The following is a 21,969-nucleotide window of genomic DNA, read 5'->3' as shown; positions in this document are numbered from 1 at the left end:
ATAGACTATCAACCAGTTCCCGTTTTTAGTCTTAACTCTTCCACCCCCCACCCTAGCATTATCCAGAGGTTCTTAGCACTGCAAATTTCTACACTTTTAGGAATACTATGGGTTATTCCTCTGCTTTCTCCATGATCACTTTTGTATTTAGGTTTCTTAGATCTGGTAAATCAGTTATCACGGATCCACTTGTTTTCCTGCTTCCAAAATTGCTGTTATCTCCTTCCTAATTCTGTGTCTTGTAGGTTTATGCTATTTTAATGGGATTGTACGAGCAATGGAGGTAAATGTGACACAGTAGTCAGTTAGACATGAGCAGAGGAGGAATGATAAACCAGGTACTGAGGTCACCAGGATGGAAAGCCCTGGGGTGCCTAGCAACAGACAGTTGTGACGTGGGACCTCGCCCCTACCATGACCTTTCCTCCTCTAGCATTCCACCAGTGAGGTTTGGAACCCCCCCACCCCTGGCATGTTGCTAGTCATGCCGTAGACCCCCTTAGAGGAAGAACAAGGGGGCCTGAGAAGGGCATCCATCATACATGGCCTTGTAAGATCACTCTAAGCATTAAGCCCTAAGGACAATGAGTTCTGACCCAGTCAAATAAGAACGAAGCCTTGGGTCTGTTGACCACAGAGACGGTGTTTGGGTCAAACTAGAGATCTAGGCCTTAATCATGTTTCATCTCCAGGCCAGAAAAGCAGCAAGGCCAGGTTGGGGTGACACCATGGCTGGCATCAGGACCAGCTGCGAGGACTGATGACCTCCTGCACTGGTGCAGATCAATACTAGAGACCACAGCCTTGAAAGGATACACTTTGAAAGCTGATGAATATTCTATTGAGATTCACCGGGGACCTTCAGATAAAAGCCCTTAAGGCAAAGGACCCAGCTCATCTTCTCTCTCTCTCTCTCTCTCTCTCTCTCTCTCTCTCTCTCTCTCTCTCTCGTGCATGGTGCATGCCCATGCCTTTCCTCCCCATTTCTTCCCACAGGGTGCTCACTTTTGCTTTCTTTTTCCAAAGCTCCAAGGGCCCTTCTTTTGCCTCTGTAACTCATTTCCTGTGCTCACGCAGCCCAGCTGGCTCAGTTCCTCTATCTCTATGACTTTCTAAATAGACTTTTGCTGGTATTTGAGTCGTGGCTCTGTTTTCTTTCTTAACCAAAAGTCAAGGACTGAGGTCTAACATCTGGTGCCATTCACCAGTAACAAATGCATCTCATATCTGATATCCTCAGTCACTTCTTTAATAATGTTCCTACTCAGCACCTAGACAGACAAATTGAAGGGGAAGAAGAATCTAGGTGGGGAGGAAACTGGGTGGATAAACTTGCGGAAGTAATTAGTCAGAAACCAAATATCGCCAATTCCTTTTCTCTAATCATCAGAGAGAATAGTCCTAGTCAACTTGCAAGACTATTCACATTCTCTTTTGGCAGCAACAGGTGGACATGAAATCTTGAGAATTCCTAAGACTCCAATGATGCATGTAATTTTGTGGGCTTTTGCTCATTAAAGCTGTTCTAGGGCTTCTGAACCCATCTATTGCATTGCTTTTTAGGACACTGGAAAAATGTGAGAAGGGTGTAACCACATGAAAGGGTAAGATTATGCTATTAGGAGATAAGACCACTTCCTCCTTTTTACAGAAGGCCAACATGAGATGGCAACTATTAATTTTGAACATGGAATAGAATTTCAGTACGATAATAATTCCCCTTTCATATCTCTATTCTCATAGCTGCGTAGATTAAAAATTATTTTCAGGGAAAAGACAGACATTAAAAAGAAAATGTGACACACTAGAATAGCCAAAATCCAAAACACTGATACTGCAGAATGCTGGTGATGATATGGAGCACCAAGAACTTTCATTCATTGCTGGTGGTACTGCAAAGTGGTAGAGTCATTATGAAAGGCAGTTTGGCAGTTACATGTGACTTTTCAGGTCTAACTACAGTCTATTATGTGGTGGTACTGACTGGTCTAAAGGGTGTCCAGATAGACTGGTAAACATTGTTTCTGTGTGTCTGTGACTGTGTCTGGAAGAGATTAGCATTTGATTCGACAGATTAGGTGAGGCGATCCACCCTCACCAGTGTGAGTGGGCATCATCTAATCTCTTAGGGGCCCAAATGGAATAAAAAGGTGAAGAAAGAGCGAATTCTCTCTCTTCTTGAGCTGGGATATTTATTTTCTCCTGCCCTTAGATATTGGAGCTCCTGGTTCTTAAGTACTTGAACTCTGGGACTTAGACCATCAGCCCCCTGGTTCTCAGGCCTTCAGGCTTGGATTGAATTACACCATTGGCTGTTCTGTTTCTCCAGTTTGCTGATGGCCTATTTTAGGACTTCTAGGCCTCCATAATCATTTGAGCCAATCACAATAATAATTCTTATAGACATATTTTAGTGGTTCATTTTCTGTGGAGAACCCTAATACAAAAGGTTTTACTTGATAGGCTTTTCAGGGGAAAATGGTCCTTCCTATACCAGATGGTGCACAGTCAGTGTGTTGTGGTCTCTGAAAGGAGCTGCAGTCAAGGTCTCAGGCAAACTTAGCTGGTCATGACCTTTCACATATTTATATTCTTAGCCCTACTGCTTTCATTCCTACATCTCTTTATCTAAGGCCTTGCTGGATGACCTCTGCCAAGACCTCCTTATGGGGAGAGGAGAAGGAAACTTTTCTTATTTCACTTAGTACCCAGTACTTTCCCACTCCTGGCACCCTGCGTGGACACCCTCACCCTCTCAGGGTCCATATGCCGGAGTCTTTTACTCGGGGCTTCCTGAACAGTGAGATGACCTCCTATCTGTGCTGATCCACTTAACCCGTGACCAGTGTGCTATTCCATGGGCAAAATGGAATAGGAGGAGTTGACATTTTTCTCTAGTTTTTGACTCTTGCTTATACCACTTCAGTGATTAAAGGCTTAACGCTTTCATTTTTGACTTGTTGCTTTAATTGGCTACTCTGATACCTAGCAGTTCAGCTCTCTCTCCCCCGCCCAGCTGAGCTGAGCCCCTGACATTTACAATATAGGCCAGCAATTGTGCCCCTTGATATTTACTCAAATGAAATGAAAACTTATATCCTCACAAAAAAACTGCACACTGATATTTATAGCAGACTTATTCATAGCTGTCAAAACTTGGAAGCAACCAAGATATCCTTTAGAAGGTGAGCGGATAAATAAACTGATACATCCAATGGAATATTATTCAGCACTAAAAAAAATGAGTTCTAGGAAACCGTGGAAAGACATGAAGAAAACTTAAATGCATATTACTAAAGTAAAGAACTTAACTGTATGATTTCAACTATATGAAATTCCGGAGGAAGGAAAACTATGGAAACAATAAAAATATCAATGATTGTCATGGGCTGGAGGGAGAAAGGGATGGATGAACAAGACAGCACAGAGGATTTTGAGGACAGGGAAATTGCTCCGTATGATACTATAATGACAGGTACGTGTCATTACACATTTGTGCAAACCCACAGAATGTACACCACCAAGAGTGAACTGTAATGTAAACTATGGACCTTAGGTGATTATGATATGTCAGTCTGGGTTCACTGATTGTAACAAATGTCATACAGCAGTGAGGCAGGTTGATGGGGCTGGCTGTGTGTATGTGGACGTAGTGGTATAAGGGAACCCTGTACCTTTTGCTGTGAACCTAAAATTTCTGTAAAAATAAGTCTATTTAAAAAATCTAAACATCAAAAAAAGACAATGTGCTTTATTAGCACAGTTTAAAATTTTGTGAAATTTTAAACAATTTATGCACTAAAGTAATATAAATGTCATTTGAAACTCAAAGGGTAGGTTAATATGCATACCTGAGGTGGTCATAAAATGACTCAGTACTAATCTCTGAGAGGGAAAAGAACTGGCTGTCAGGAAGTGTTGAAACACTCCTTCAAAAATCAGACCACTAATTTGTGATTTAAGTCTTTGTTTCTAGTCCCTGAGTTTGGGTAAAGCTTTTCCAGAAAAGACAAGTAAATTCAATCTGTAGTGAAATTAACTGCATTTTGACATCAGTATAATGTTGAATATGCTCTTAACGGGAAAACAGAGAAATAGAAATTCTGGGGTAGGACAGATGGAAACACTGGCAGACAGGCTGTGGCTGAAGAGTTAAGTGGCGATGCAAAATGAAATAAAAAGGAACAATGTTTTAAACCAGAAAGAGGACACAACTGCCATGCCAGTCCAGGCCAAAAAATGCCTGGAGAGACCCCTACAGAAGACTGAGGAAAGTGACAAGTTTGTAACATGTTTATGCTGGCTGAAGGAACAAGGCAGGAAGTGGGTAGGAGTGCCAAGAAGGAAGCTTTTCCATTTCCAAAAGCGTTCAGGGAGACGGTAAATTAACAAACAATAAACATTTGAGAGATATTTTCTGGTTAGAAGAGTCTACTATGAAATGGATTTGAATATAGTGTCTTACCTATTAATATATTTTACAAGACAAATAAAAGGTATGTTACATTGTAAATTAGAGAAAATGATTTTCTTTGATACTAGTCGAAAATGAAATAAAAATTTAAATCAACACAAAATATGAAAAATTTTAGGTAATTTAAAAAGCAGACAATACTTTCTTTTAAAAAGCCATGCTGAAAAGTATATTAAAAATCATTATTTATTTGACTTGGGATTCTCAGAGCCTTTGGGTACCTCTCTTCCTAGCAATTGTTACATCCAAATCCATGCTCCCCTTGGTGTCCAGAGTACACTTCTCTCTGAGATCACTCTAAATACTACCTGAGCACATGAAAAACTTCAGATGCTTTGAGGGATAGGGGAAAATTTTAACAGGTGGTTCTGGTCCTAAGGATCTTGCAATCTAGTTGAGAAGATGGAACAGATATGTACAATAAGGAATAAGATGGAGTTAATTAAATACTACCTTTAGTGGTACTGATTAAAATCTTATAGGCAAAGGTATCAGATAACTGTCTCTCCACAGGACCAAATCTGAATGGACTTTTCCAGCCTTACCTTACCGTTCCTTTGCATTCCTGACCCCACATCACCTTCCTTGGCTCAGGTAACAAAGTTTTGTGAGGTTACAATACAAGGTCTCCCTTGGCTCTTCCTTCTCTGGTGTTAACACTGAAAACTAACTTAACCATTGATGTTAAATGCAGGGTTCCACCTTTGCCCATGTTCTCGTTTTATAAATACCCATCTTAGGTAGGCTGACCATGTAATTCTTATGATCCTAATGAGATGCCTTTGAGCGTGAAAGATGGTAGTATTAATAACTACTACTCTTGGAAAGGAGGTGCAAACTAAGATTGTCCCAAATAAACTGGGATATATGGTTACCCTATTTTTAAGAGATCATATCCATGTTAGGGTTTTAACTAATATGTACCTATCAACCATTCACAAAATTAAGTCTGTACACTTGATACTTACTGAGCTGTATTTTTCAAATCTTCGTTCTTACAGATATCTCAAATTTGGTAAGGCCATAACTCACTCAATCACTTCCATTCCTAAAACCACTTGATACTTATTGAGCTGTACTTTTCAAATCTTCGTTCTTACAGGTATCTCAAATTTGGTAAGGCCATAACTCACTCAATCCCTTCTATTCCTAAAACCTGCTAATTCTTGTAATTCTTGTATTTCCTATCCAAGTTAAGGATGCTACCAAATCATTCAACTTTGCAAGCTGGCAATCATTTGAGACTTCCTGTTCTTCCTCACCCATCATAATTAATCACTAAGACATGCTGACTTTAGTTCTGAAGATTTCTCTAATCTAATATTGTCCCCCTGGACTACTGTTATAACCTTTTATCTGATTTCTCTGCTCTAGTCTTGTCTCTTTCAAGCCTGTTTTCCATGCTGCTGCCAGAGTAATCAAAAACTGACCACACTTCTTATTTGAACCTTTCATTAGGTCACTATCACTTACAAGATAAAGACTTTTATCATGATCTCATTCCCGTGTACTTCTTCAGTCTCATAACCTGTTAGTCTCTCTTTCCCTTTGCACTACAATAATACCAAATAGTTTGTAGAAACACACACACACACACACACACACACACACACACACACACACACACACACACACACACACCCCCCCCTTTTGTTCATGCTGTTCCTTCTTGCCAGCATCTATACCATTTTCTCTAATTTCTTACAGCTTGTCCAGAGGGGAGCTCAGTGCCTCTCCTTTATACTTTCTAGGTGCCTGTCCACATCTCAACCACAGCACTGGATCTATTAGCTTGAAATTAATTATATTAGTTTTTCCTACAGGTTGATAAGCTTCTTGAGGACGGGGCAGTGCTCCTTAAATCCGTAGTAGGTCGTCACTCTATTTTAGAAGCTTTTATGCATGGCTATGGATTTAACCAAGCAAATTAAAATTGGTTGGACTAAACACTGAAATGAATAAACAACTTCTTATTCCTGCATTTTTCCACATGTGCCCATATGTGTTTTCACATCACCAATGGAGAGATTAAAAAAAAATGTGTAAGAGTTTCAGCTGTCAAAATTTTGCCTGTTTCATGAAATTAATTTTAAAAAGCAGATCTTAGCATAGGAGACAGGACAATTAAATTAAAAAGGTATTTGCGATATGTCAAAGTTAAGAAAAGGGCAAATACTTGTTTAAGAATATAGATAATCAGAATACATTTTAATAGCTCTTTACTATGAAAAATTTTGTGAACATACAGGGTGAGGCAAAAGTAGGCTTAAGTTGTGAGTACATGAAACAGTTTATTCTTGCATTATTATTTATTAATTGTATGTACTTACTTATTGTATTATTTTCTATATGAACAACTGTAAAATTACTTTTCCTTTATCCTGTAGTATTTAAAGCAGTTTCTCATTCCTTTGTTTTTTTATTGCTTATATTAAAAAAGTCAGACAACTTTAAAATGAGACACTAGTATTGAATACCCTAAAATCTAGTATTCATCAAATCTCTCCAAACATCCTTCTCTACTTTCCAGATGTTTCCTCTTATGATTTCCATGTCTTTATATGATTAGCTCTGACTCAGAAAAAAGGAGTTTTTCACTTTTGTCTGTCAAAACCCAAAGTATTTGACCTTCAAGGCACAGAATAAAAATTGGGGGGGATAAAATGTGGGACTCCTGTCATTTATTCATTCAAGTAATTTGGGGGAAATTAAAAAAGTATAAGCTAAAATTTTAAAGAATTATTAGTGTTACCAGAGGCATAACAAGAGCATCTGGCACAAATGGTAGTCAATGAATAAATAAAAGAGAACCACACAGCAATTTAACAGTCAAGATTATGAATGACTTGAAACAGTTTATATTCTTCTTATAAAGACCTACACTTATGATAGCTTTTCGTTTCCTATTTAATCATCACTTTATGCAATATTTCCCATTTATATTTTGGCTTACAAATCTTGTTTTGTGAACTGTGATTATTTTTCTGAGAAGGAAAACAATCTGAGGTATTTTGAAATTTAAAACATGCTCTGGTATCTTCTTCAAGCTGAGGATTATCTGACTATTCAGGAGGGACAGGCCCCGGTTTTCCAGCTATGGGAGAGCTGATGAGATGAAATACAACTGCTATTTGGCGCTCTATTGAGGAATACAATTGGCTAAAATATAACTGAGGAGTTAAAATATTTTTAAATGTAGTATTTATTTTTTATTGGCAAGTTGTTGATACTATAAAAAACCAGCTCCAATCTCTCGATAAATATCCTTGAATATTACCTACCTGTCAGAAGGTGGAGCTCTAAACATATCTTAAATACTGGCTTTTTATATGCACATTTCACAAATGTGTGTAATGAGGAGATTAAAGCAGGAGTAAAATCTTCAGAAAAATGGTTCTGAAGAATATTCCAATTCTCTCAGGAAAAAATCACTCACATCTCCCAATATGTGCATAGTTAACTAACAAAAAAATATTTAGTATGTCCCTTTGAAACTTCAATATATTGCCTACTATAGAATGTAGGTATGGTAATTCAGAATAAGAGATAAAATATATTTAAAAGATAAAACATATTTTAAAAAATCAGGATCACCTACGTGAATGTAGGCAAGGTCATGAACACTTACGAGCATCTCGGATGTAGAGCAGCATGGCTATGAAGATATAATCGACTAAACTCAGGCTGAGGCCGTCGGCAAACAAGGCGTCCCAGACCACCAGAAGGTCCTGTAGGGGGAACTCTCGGCCAAACAGCAGCCGTATCCACCGTCTGGAGAGAAACACAACCAAAATTCAGAAAATGGTACGTATGAGAGTAATATAAAGAGGAATCGTTTTCTCCTCTGTGAAAAAATTATATTTTTTAACTGGTCACACTGAGCAAGTATTATATATCAAGAATATAATAAAGTATGACCCAAGTTTTAAGCTTTCAAACGAATTTTGTAATTTTGTAACTAGGCCAGAGTCATTAAACTTTATTCCTAACTGAGTAAAACAAAAGTACAATATTTGAAAATAGTCCAAATTTTCAATATTTAATATAAGTCACATCAAAAAGGCAAAGAGAAAAATAAATGTACAGTAGTCTGATAAATGAATCATTAAGTAAGGTTGAATTAAAAATCATACTATTCCAAAATTTCATGATTACTAATTTTTGTTTAAACTAGGCTTTAGCAAATGGTTATTTGACAAACTGCTATAGTCAAACAGAAAATTTCATTCCTATTCTAAAAATACTCATTTTAAAATTAAATGTGGAGGAAAAAACGTAGATATATGTATTTTTGGTCAAGCACAGATATTTCAAATGAAACATAAAGTGATTCTTAATTTTTACCTTTAGAATAGACATGCCTTATCAGTGAGGCTATCTGCCTAGGCATGTTTTTCAAAACGGTGACTGCTATGGACAGGAAAATGGATATCTGTGTATAAGCAGCTAAGAAGAATAATGAACAAGGTCTGTACATAATTACATATCATAAACAATAATATTTCAGACTTTCAATAAATGATTAAGTTATTTATATCTAATTCTTACAAGAAAATTAAAATAATTCACTTTGATATGTTTTTATCCATTAACTTCTAATTTTATATAACATGGCTACCATTTCCTTACATAGCCTTTCTCTAGGAACTTATCTAGAATTCTATGTGATTCTGGCACATAGTAAAGAATGAAAACTTCCAAATTTCTAGTACCACCAAACAGTACAGAGCAGAGGAAACAGTTTAAAATCAATTAATAGATATTACTGTTTTGCAAAATTTGAAACCAGATATAACCATCTGTGGGTTAAAGTGAGGCCAAAATATTCAAATACTTTCTTTAGGAATTATTACATTTAAGGAGGAATCATATCTTAATAATATAGTGTGTAATCACATATACTTATCAGTTTATTAGAAACCATACAATCACATACTTAAGTCCTTTTATTCATATTATCAAATTAATCAACAGGATAATTACATTGCAACTACATCTTAAAATATGTTACTCGGTTTTTCAGGAAAAAATTTTAAAGCCTAAGTAACATTTATGTTTTAAAAAATGTTACAGGCTATTCACAATTTTTATCTACCTTTCAATTCTTACTCCACTGCTAATATGAGAAATAAAATATACCTTTTTATCTAATGTGCCGGATATTTATGCAGCTTAGGGAAAAAACATTATTCTTTACACACTTCTAATTCTTTCAAATTACAAATGCTAATATTTACTGTTTAATAAGTATAAAAATATTTCTAGATTGAATAGGTACTCTTCTTAATTATAAAGAATTAGCTGGTCTTGCAAAAAATTATGAGGGGACCCAGAGGAATAGACAAAGCAAAAGGTAGCTGGTTAAACTATTTCGGGCACCTGTTTGAAAGATCTTTAAACTGATAACTATATCTGCATTATTAAATGACTAAACATTTAGAATATGGTTATTTACAGTTATTCAACTGAGACAACAGGAAGAAAGATTCACCGATTTAAAACACTGATGAGGATCTAATGTATAATATGGGGACTATAGTTAATAACACTGTATTGTATAACTGAAATTTGCTAAGAGAGTAAAACGTAAATGTTCTCACCAAAAATATATAATACGTGGGGTGACAGATGTTTTCATTAACTAGATGAGAGGAATCCTTTCAATGTACACATGCATCAATCATTATGATGTATACTTTAAATATCTTAAATATCTTTAAGTAAATAAATACATATCTTTAAATAATTAAGTAATTAAATGGGTTGATGAATAGGCAAATTTTGGCCGTTTCAAAATTAAAAATTCCAATCCTTAACTGATTCTGGTTCAAATCCAGATGTTAATACAAAATTTAAGCATCACACCTATAAAATAGTACCGTGCCACCTTCATTCTTGGAGGGTATTCTAATGCTTTCCTTATCTGAATAAACCCATTCAGTAACTACTGCTGCTGTTTCTTGAAAAGCATTGCTTTTGCTTAGCTTTCTTATTTATAGGGGAAAATTTTTCTGTGTTTTCCCTGCTATCTCCTATTGAAACCAGTTGACATCATGCTGTAATAGATACAATTTAGCAAAAAAAGAGATGAAGTTAAAACATAGCACAGATGAAAATACATTACTTTTTTCTCCCTTTCCTCAAAGTTCAAATTTCTCTCATTTTCTTAGGGACAATCACATCTTTGGTTTCATCACACCCAGTGCATCAAGAGCAAATAAAAACAAAAACGAAGCAAAACAAACAAACAAACAAATCCCAAAATAGTCTATTTAAGAAATAACTTACATTCCTATTATTTCTATAACAAAATGCCCAGTTATTGCTCCAACTTCTCTTGCAACCTTCCTGCTGAGATAGGGTTGTGTTAGCTTAGCTTCAAAAATGACCCCACAGATGTATGCACGCAGCAATCTCTACTGCAGCATTGTCAGGAGGGGAACTGAAAAGATCTATAATCTACATTGAATAAAACATATCCTAAAAACTACATAGAATGTAAATCTTCAGTACTTTTATATTTAATGTGTAATCTATGATGTGCTTTTATAAATGTTTCACACTGCTTTACTTTTGAAGTTTCACCTTGCCAAGTACACTGCTAAGTAATTCCAGGGTAAGGACCAAATTCTGTGTGAGTGTGTGTGCGCGCGCGTGTGCGTGCGTGTGTGTGTGTGTGTGTGTGTGAGAGAGAGAGAGAGAGAGAGAGAGCGAGAGAGAGAGAGAGAGAAAGACAGACAGACAGACAGACAGGGAGGGGGAGAGAAAGATCCAAAACATTCTTTGTAAAGAGCTCTGTACATTTTGCTAAGTGTTCTATGTATTTACCAAGGTCTTGTTAAATTCACTGTAAAGCCAACTGTCATGCTACTGAGAAGAAAAGGTGTAGCTAAATTGGAAATATAGGCACTGATCTTGTCAGTGGAGGCATAAAAATACTTCAGTAAGTGGAAAAAAATCCAGAAACATATAAGCAAAAAAATTATTATTAGATGCTTAACATGTTTCTTTTATACAAGACTGTTTGTAAGTTGTACATACAAGCATATGAAATTAAAGCAGAATACAGTTTCCTCTATTTTATATTCAGTTATAGATAAATTAAGGAGAAATTCTCAAAATATTTAAGAAGTATCATAATAACTAATGGAATGCTTTGGGACCAAGAGTGACCCTATCAATAATTTAATCATTTTTATCCCAATTGGATTTAGTTCATACATATATTCACCACACACAAAACTTCCTGTGCTATTTTGGGCTTTTTTCATTGAGCTTAAGAGGAAAAGTTCAGTTCTTTATGGAATGTGTTATCAATAGAAATCATTTTAGTAAGCTCTTCTATTCTTAGAAAGGAAAACTTACTCTAAGAAATGAGGTCTTACAAGGAAGTCACTCCTAAAATTAACACGCTTTTATTGCATTTAAAAATATTTAGTGAGAGTTTAAGTTACACTTAAGGGTAGAATTAAACCTTTCTTTTCCCCATAAAGATAGCTTCAGTTTAATTGCCTGATACTATTAATCTTGCTTTATGTATGTTACACCTGCTGATTGTAATGCTTATTAATGTATACATCTTATCACTTGTGATAATACAATAATTCATAATTTACCAGATCCACTTAGTAATTAAAATCTCCACAAACAAAAAGGACCATCTGAGGTATTAAATTTAATTATAAACCACCCAAAGACAGGACAATTTCTGTGTATGAATTTATACCACTATCCTAAATTTTAAATTTCTGCGTAATTAAGCCACTATCCCCAGGGGATGAGAAATTCCTGGTGGTATTACTGCCTGGTGAATGACCCATGAAACACCAAGAGAAACCCATTTTTATCAGTTTATGAAAATGACCATTTTGACTGAGGTTTAAATAAACATAGCCTTAATCCAATGTGGCTGTAGTGATAGTATACCTTCAGAAAAAAAAATTTATATACTAGATCTTGATTTCCTTTTCCTTTAATGACCTCTTAGTGAATTATAGATATTACCACCTTAGGACAAACAAATAAAGTAATAAAAGTATATTTAATTTAATTTAACAAGCATTTGAAGGGCTTCTTAAGTAACCTGTGATCGTGAAATGGTAACACTGGGTAAGAGTATGTTGTGTTTTCGCTTAATGATACTAACTTTTGCTTTCTGTTCACTTCTTATCCTTTTTTAAGTTGAATTTATTGGGGTGACGTTTGTTCACAAAACCACACAGCTTTCAAGTACACAACTCAACAAAACATCATCTGCACTGCATCATGCGCCCATCACCCAAGGCAAAGTCTCCTCCCATCCCCATCTATCCACCCTTTGCCCTTCTTTCATCCAGCTCCCAAAACCCTTGTCTTCTCACAGCTGTCAGTCTGGTCCATGTATCTGTGCCTCTGTTTCTATTTTGTCTGTCAGTTTCTTTTGTTCATTAGATTCCACATATAAGTGAAATTATATGGTACTCATCTTTCTCTGACTGGCTTATCTCAGCATAATAATCTCCAGGACCATCCATGCTGTCACAAAAGGTAATACTTCCTTCTTTTTTATGGCTCAGTAGTATTCCATTCTGTAAATGCACCACTGCTTTTTTATTCACTCATCTACTGATAGGCACTTGGACTGTTTCCAGTTCTTGGCTATTGTAAATAACGCTGCAATGAACACAGGGGGCATATATTCTTTCAAATTAGTGTTTTGGGTTTCTTAGGATATATTCCCAGAAGTGATATCATTTGTCAAAAGGCAGTTCCATTTTTAATTTTTTGAGAAAGCTCCAGACTGTTTTCCACAGTGGCTGCACCAGTCTACATTAACTTTTAAAAGCTAACAATTTTTAAATAACCCATGCCTGGTAGGGACTAAACACCGAATCCAAATTTTGTATTAGTACCAGAGAAAAATGAAAGCAAATCTAAGTTTTCATCTCTGTGGCTTGCTATCTTCTTGACTGAGTTTAGGCTCTTTTTATTTTGGTTTCCTTTGTACTCAGTTTTTTAAAAATTAATTTATCCTAGGTTTTCTTTATATCAACTCTGTGAAGATGGTCTTAAAATTAGAACCAAATACTGCAGTTATTATAACTAGGGTAACAAGGCATGCTCATCTTTAATTCTACCTTCTTGGGGAGCAAAGTTACAAAAGATGAAAGCCAAAATAAATCATTTTTTTCAAATTTCAAATTTATTACTCTTCTAATGGCTCTGTAAAATATACTATTAGATGTTTAGCCTGTGTACTATTTTTTTAAAAATGTAGTCAACTATTTCAACTCAGTCCTCCTAAAAATATTTGGAATCTGCACACATTACAGAAACGTTTAAATACTTCAAGCCCATCAAACTCTGCTTTAAAAATAGAAGGAACTGAAACTTTGAATTAGTTATCTGTAAAGGACTCAAATTTGCTCTCTATGTTCTCTCTGTAATCCATGGGTTGAAACCAGCTTGAATGCGGTTTTCTGGAAACACATGTTAAACTTAATTTACTCCACAGAGGACATGTACATAAATTGTTAAAAGGGTATTTTTAACTTTGGGGAAAATTCTATATTCCTTTCAGAGGGCAGTACGTAGCCCTTTATTAAGGAAGGTTTCTTATTCCAAAAATAAGTTCCTAATAAATACTACCCATTCATATTGTAATTTATTCTCATTGACAAGTGTTTGAAGCTGTTTTTTGTTTTTGTTTTTTAAATCAGAACAACTATAATATGCCCAGTCTAAATGGAAAACAAGGCTTTGTGTATCTGTATTTTTTCTACAGGCATAAGATGCTTGTGAAAATGATGAACACAGATGATGGTCACATTTTTCTGTTTTTGTTTTTTTAATCTTTACAGGAGGACATGCTTATTGACCTTAGAGAGAGAGGAAGGGAGGGAGAGAAAAACACCAATGTGAGAAAAAATATAGATCGCCTACCTCTTGCACAAACTCTGACTGGGGACCACACAGGCAACCCAGGCATGTGCCCTGACCAGAAATCAAACTCTTGATCCTTTGGTTTACCGGATGACACTACAACCAACTGAGCCACACCGGCCAGGGCAATGGTCCTATGTTTTGGGGCTGTAAAATGACTGGATGTTTTCACACATGCACTCACACAACCGTCTTTTACAGTTATACCTGCTATGTAGATTTAGAAGTATGATATTTCAAGGACTGAGTAATATCAGGATGTGTGATTTACCAACAAATTCAAACAAAGCTAGTGAAAGATGCTTAATACTTCAGTATAGATTTAGTGTATGAATAGGATGTGTTCTTTTTGAGAATCCCATTGTATGTTCTAACCAGGGCACATCTGCAATCTTAGCCCCAACTTGAGAGGGCAATGAGGGTAAACGTTCCTAAGAGGTAATCTCTCTACCCTAACACTTGGACTCTACTACAAGTGAGCAAATGTTATCTCCTTGAAAAAAATTACTTGGAAGTCACTCCTGATTATGGATAAGAACATGAAAATTAAGGTACCATTGGTGGTAACGTTTGGAAAAATTTAATTGTAGGCTCCCTGGATACTAGTTTTTATTCATACTACAGAAAATTTTTACTTCTAGAGAGTCTGTAAATAGGCATTGTTCTGTCATTTTACCTTCAGGAAAGATAATTATGATGAAATCAGTTTTCTAAAAGCATACAGAGAATTGCTAAAAATAATTGCTCCTATCCTCCCTAATCTGGAACTCATTAAAAAACAAAACAAAATTCAAATACCAATGGGATCTTAATGTTAAAGAATAACACTTTTCAACTTCCTCTGCATAAATCTCCCATGCATTTATATACATTGTTGGGAGAGCTGACATGAAGTATAACACTAAGCTGAGAACTAATCAGAATCCATGCGATTCAGGATGGAGGATAAGACCATAAATATGTAGGCTGGTCATATGTCATTGTCATCGAGAGTCAGACTGAACCCATTCCTAAAGGCAGCAGTACAGCTTGATTCCCTTTGACCTCTTACCACTTACCTATAGTTGAAAACACTCTCCGCGGTTGGTTTTTCCACTAGCCCTTTCTTTCCTCTCTTTCCCCCCACTCCACAAGGCACCCTGACTCGTCCTGGCTACTCAGAGGCCAGGACAAGTGCTTACTCGGGTCTGGTGTTTGGAGGTTCTGTATCTATTACTGTCACTGCTTTCCAATTATATTTTCCAGAGAAAAAGGACATAAACAAATCCTAGCTAAAGGGTTAGTTACTGATAGTTTGTTTTTTCCCTTCTCTAGCAGATCACAAGCTTCTTGGGTTATTGGTTGAGCATGCAGTTAACGAATGTTTATTTTATTTATATGAATCCTCCTCCCTGGGTCAGTTTTTCTTAACCAGGAGTTTTCTTGATCTTGAGCCTACATCCTTGATTTCTTCCAGGTTTCCTGGCTGCTCATCAGACATTTCCCTAGGCTCTTCTCATCTCTGCAGAGGGTCGTGGGCACAGGCGGGTGGACCTGCGTAGAAATTGATCAAGGCCTCCTCAGCCGTCCTGGACCCACCCCCTTCATACCCTGAACTCTGTCCCCCTGCCTGCCCATACTTCAGGCACTCCTCCGCTAGGGCCGACAGTCTGCTGGACCTTCGCTGTTCAAAGTGTGATCCGAGATCGGCACCATCCCCTGGGAGCCTGTTAGAAACGCATACTCCCAGGCCCCCAGTATAATCTTACTGGATCAGAACCTTCATTTTAACAAGACCTCTGGGTGATCTGTATGTATATTAAATTTGAGAAGTGCTGGATTGGTGATAAATCCCTATTTCTTGCCCATTTTGGTGCCAGCTGTCAAGGCTCCTAAAAACCCACTGTGTGTTCATGTAATATGTTACTTAGGAGAGAAAATGCTTAAATTATTGGATAGCACTCCTACTTAAAGTTGTGGTCTCGAACTTCTGCATGCCTCACACTTGCCTAGAGGGCTTATTAAAATGCAGACCGCTAGACTCCATTCTCAAAATTTTCTGATCTGATACTTAGATGGGGCCTGATAATCTGCATTTTGAACTAGTTCCCTGGACTGCTGGTGTTGCTGATCTGTAAACCACAGTATGAGAATCACTATATAGGGCATTCTGGTTTCCCTCCACATGTTCTGAGCTTAGTCCTTGGTGTGGGTACTCAAATCAGCTTACTTAACATGTCCAGTCATGGAACCAATGGCCACTAAACACCTAATGATCGGGACACACAGCACACATTGCCAAGCATCTCTTAGTAGTCTGTCTCTATTATAAACTTCTACATGTTCCCTGCATCCTCTGCCCCTGGAAAGTACTACTTAAAAAAAATGACCTAATAAAAAGAAGACACACAGACATGGGGGAGAGAGAAGGCGTCCCAAAGGTTGGGGAAGCTGGGCCACTTTGAATTTCAGCTCGGCAGCAGGTTCTGTGCTACGCCCTGGACTGAATGATATGCTGACAACTTCCAATCACTAACATGGAAATTATCCAAAGTAAAATTCTAACTCAATGAAAGTTCTATCAACCTGGGTTCCCCTCTGTCACTCTGCATTTTTCTGTGCCCCCTCCCCATTAAGTCCCCAGTCAAAAAGGGTTTGTTCAGGGAGTGCAAACTAAACATTGGCAAAATATAATTGGCAAAATAAACATAGGCAAAATATAATATAATATAAAAACAATTTAAAATTTTACTAAACACATTTCAAAGCCAAGTATTAATTGTTTTTGGATTATCTACCATTTGGAATTATACAGGATGGACCAGAAGTTGGTTTATAGTTTTTGTATGGAAAATAATACAATAATTAAAAACTAAAAATACAAGAATAAACTGTTTTGCATACTCACCACTATAAACCTCCCCTTGCCCCACCCTGTATGTATCCCAGTTCCAACCCATTAATGCAGATAAATGAAGAGCTGAATGTGTCTGCACGGGGCCCAGATGAGTTACAAGGGAGCACATAATGACATGAAGGAAAAAAGAAAACTGTGAAGGAGTCAATGAAGGCAAAGGGCAGTCAGTACCACCACAGTCATTAACTGGGTATACGGGTTTGGTGAGAAAGTTCTGAAGTCCAACTCACCGGTCACAAATTTCCTTTCCCCAAGTAGTAGAAGCGAAATGGAAACAAAAGAGGGTTAAAGGGAGGCTGCCTGATCCGTTTAGTTCCTGGCTCCCTAGGGGAAGTTCAGTGCCCACATCATCTGATAATCAACCGTGAATGTGCGTGTAAATTTTTTTAAAAAAAATAAGGACAATATACACTGAGCAAGGAAAATGAGTTTTCTTATGCAGAGAAGATTGCCACTCAGTGTTCTAAAATAAAGGCACATGATTTCTGATAACAGCAAATACCATAACTTCATATCACTTTTTAATTTCTAAAAGTATTACCAGATATATAATCTGAAAATAACTCTCTAAAAGCAGTGTTTCTTCAAGTGGTCTGTGGAATATATGGATTGGAATCACCTGCGGAGAAACTCCCCCATGTTTCAGAGACCGGTGATTTCTTTACTCACCCCCCCCCCCCCACATATAGTATCATGGATCCAAACAGGCAGGGCAAGTACATGCATGTTACAGGTGTCTCAACAGACGCACACGGCATAGCCTGAACAAACCCCACTCAAAAGCAGACTATAGATTTATACCATGATAATTTAACTTCTCGCTCCATGCTCCTTCTGCTCTTCTATACTCCTCTTGAATTCTCCTCTTTAATTCCTAAAGCATATCTAATTCAGATTTATATTAAAAATCACCTCTCCACATTAATGACTGAGACATAAGACTCAGAATGCACAATAACTACTATTACTGTCATCTGTGTGGTAACTGAGTTTTCGAGTAGAAGGAATGGAGCTTTCTGAAGAACTTATTTTGATGAATCGTGATCTGCCATTTCATGAGTACCCCAGTTACAATTCAGTGGTAATTACAGCTACAGGACCCTACAAGATTTAGAGAGCTTCCTTTCAAGGAAACTCATTAAGGGAACTATAAAGAACTAAGAACTTACAAAGAAAAATTAATTGCCACTTTTGGTCAGCTGATTTTAGAAAGACTTATGAGGTCTAGAATTGTCTATCGGGCTAAGGAAGAGAACAGAAACTCAGTGAAGTTTAGCTTACTGAGGGCATCATGGTATATAATATGTTCATAAATTAATCTGCTCGTAAACCAACTCAAATATGAAGCACAAAAACATCACATAAAATACTTTAAATTTATTTTCATCAACAACACTCATTTACTTTCCACATCAGCTGGCAGTTACTGTGGCTGTCTGCTGGTGCCGAGGAGCTACAAATCCTGGGTTTCAAAGTCTGAGATGTTGCTCTCTGACTAATGCCTCCTATCTCACCATCTTTCTCACTTTCTAAGTTCTTTTATTTCCTGTGAATTAAAATAAAACTATGTGGCGTTATTGTTGTGTAATTTTTTTTTTTGCAAGTGGCAAAGAAGTATTTTTTGTAGTCTAACAGGATATACAAATTGAGAAATAACTTTCCTTCCTATTCCGGATCCTCTCCCTCCACATCTACCTTGCTGAGGGTGGTTAATGTTCTTTCATAACATAAAGGCATTTTTATGCATGTATAATATATATGCAGATAACTGACTGTCTCTGTATAGGTCGTTGTACATGTAAGTATATCTTGGGAAGAAGATAACTGCTTAGTTCTTGTTACCTCAACATTTTAGTTTGATTTAGGACCCTGACTGCAGAGAGTGGTACTTGGTACTGAGTGATCTCAGGAAAAAAAGGGGAGATTTGGGAACATGGTAAAACAGTGGTTTTCAAAGTGTGGTTCCTGGACCAGTAGCATCAACATTACTTGAGAATTTGTTCAAATTGCAAATTCTTGGACCTTACCCACCTAGTAACTACTAAATCAGAAATTCTGGGCAGGGCCCAGTAATTTGTATTTGGACAAGACTGTAAACTCAGGCTGGAGAAACACTACTTTAAGAGAATATAAGAATATATAGTCTTGGGCCCAAAAGTTACTAAGGACCAAGGAAGTTTTAGTGAGGCCTCTTTTCCCATCACTCTCAGGATACAGGGGGGTCTCTTTTCCCAGGCAGAAATTTTATTGTAATGTCAAATTTACCAAACATTTTCTTCATGGTTTATGGGTTTTTGAATTCTCCACCTAAGAATATAAAAATATTTTTCATCTAGTTTTCTAACATCACTGATCCATCAGGAATTGATTTTGGTACAAAAACAGAGATATAGTTTCACGGTTTACCAAACAGCCCGTTCTCAAAACTGTATTATTGAATGATGTACTGTTTTTGTATTAGATTAAAATTCTACTTTTATCATATATTTAATACCTACATGTATCAAGAGCCTATTTTGGATTCTCTGTTTTATTTTACCAGTGGATTTCCCTAATCATGTGCTTATTCCAAATTAACAGAATTATGGTATTTTTATAACATATTTAAAAAGTGAGCGAGGCTGGTGACCCTTTTTGTTTCAGAACATTACTGGCTACACAAGAATGTGTATTTTTTAAAAATTATTTTTGTAATTAAAAATATATTTATTTTTTTGAAGTACAACTGACATAATATTTATTAGTTTCAGTTGTACAACATAATGATTTGATACTTGTATACAGTGCAAAATGATCACCACAATAAATCCAGTTAATATCTGTCACCATACATTGTTACAAAACTTTTTTTCTTGTGCTGAGATTTTCAAGATCTACTCTCCTAGCTTACTTTCATATATGCAATACAATATTATTAACTATGATCACCATGGTGTACATTGCATTCCCATGACATTCATTTTTTAAACAATTTTTAAAAATATTTTATTTATTTATTTTTAGAGAGAGGGGGAGGGAGGGTGAAAGAGAGGGGGAGAAACATCAATGTGTGGTTGCCTCTTGTGCGCCCCCAACTGGGGACCTGGCCCGCAACCCATGCATGTGCCCTGACTGGGATTCGAACTAGCCACCCTTTGGTAGGCAGGCCAGCTCTCAATCCACTGAGCCACACCAGCCAGGTCCCATGACTTACTCATTTTAAAACTGGAAATTTGTACCTTGAGAAATGCGTAACATTTGTAATTTATTTTTAATTTATTCATGTATCTTTTATATTTTTCTATTATGTTAAACTTTAAATTATGTGAAAATGTTTATTTTTTTACCCAAAAGAAACAATTTTTACATGTATTAGTTCTGTAACTTTGTATTAATTCATAATTCCTTTTAGTCTTAATTCTTTTTGTTGTCTTTAGATTTATTTTGTTACATTCCTTATTACTAGAGATGAATGAATGCCTAATTCACATATTTTTATTCCCTTCTGTTTAGCAATATAGAAGTATCAGCCTAAGAACTTTGAAGAGTATTTTCATTGTTTTAGTCAAAATCAATAAACTATGATCAATATATTTTAATTATTATTTTTTAGAAATCATGCAATTTTAGTTTTATTTCCTTTTAGCGCAAGAGTAAAGAGAATTTTAATATTTCCTGTTATAGATTTTATTGGGAATTGTTTCCATTTTTTTATTAATTTCAAGTATTTTTGCCAAATTATACAGCCTGTGCCATTTCTATTACATGAAATACTTTGAAAATGAATATTCTATGGATACTTCATTTTCTGTTTATAGGACAGGAGTTTGATATATACCACTTAGATCTGACTTATTAAATGTAAATAGGTTCCCTACATCCCTACTTTATAGTGAGCAGGCCTGATTTACCATGGATGAGGAGATGTACAAGTCATTTATTACTACTGCGTTTCTATGTATTTCTTCTTATATTTCCTGCAGCTCTTACATTGTAGTTTTCTTGTTTGAGGGGGAGGGGCATGTACAGTGATTAAAGAATGCTCTTCATTGTGAACTGTAAACTTTTTCATTATAAAATGTTCTCATTTATCGCATCCAATGCTATTTGCTTTAAATTCACTTGATATGAATATTATACATGGATATCATGCCAATTATTTTATTTTCAGTCTCTTTCAGTTTCCTTTGCTGTTGTGATGATTTCCTTATAATAGGGTTGGTTTAATTTAATTTAATTTTTTTAAAAATAGATGTTTTTTGGTCCATGATGGGATAACTAGACATAAAATGGGATAAAATAGATGAAACATGCAGACATTAGAAGTAGTCAGCACAGCAGTGTGACCCCTGGCATAAGGGGGAAAACAAGGGAAATCTATGATACCTGGCTTCCTGCCTAGAAGCACTTTGAGAGCACAGAGCTGGAACGGGAACCCGTCACACAACGCATTGGCCTTGCTGGGTTCAGAAGACAGATCAGAGGCCGAGGAAAGGTTGCAGGGCATTCTACCTTTTAAGGAGCAAGCTATAGAGAAAAAGACCTCTAGATGTGCACAGAGATTGCCTGAAGTTTAATGCTGAATACCAAGCTGTACATGTGTGGGGGTAAACTCCTAGCAGGCCCAGCTAAGGAAAACTATCAGAGAAATTACTACTATTGGAAAGCATAAAAATTGAAAAAAGGTTTTATGAAACTG

General features: G+C 36.4%; 1 protein-coding gene across 1 annotated transcript in view; it reads right to left on the bottom strand.

The window, feature by feature from the left end:
• TBC1D5 (TBC1 domain family member 5) overlaps positions 1-21,969 on the bottom strand; it is a 490,954-nt gene that overhangs the window by 114,052 nt on the left and 354,933 nt on the right. The window contains exon 16 of the mRNA XM_054595215.1: positions 8,103-8,245. Within this exon, the coding sequence (XP_054451190.1) occupies positions 8,103-8,245 (143 nt within the window). The remainder of the gene's footprint in view (positions 1-8,102; positions 8,246-21,969) is intronic.

This window comes from Pteronotus mesoamericanus, unplaced genomic scaffold, assembly GCF_021234165.1.
Source record: "Pteronotus mesoamericanus isolate MK-2021 breed Mesoamerican mustached bat unplaced genomic scaffold, CSHL_Meso_final scaffold_54, whole genome shotgun sequence".
Taxonomy (NCBI): Eukaryota; Metazoa; Chordata; class Mammalia; order Chiroptera; family Mormoopidae; genus Pteronotus; species Pteronotus mesoamericanus.
This window is presented reverse-complemented; position numbering and strand designations above follow the sequence as displayed.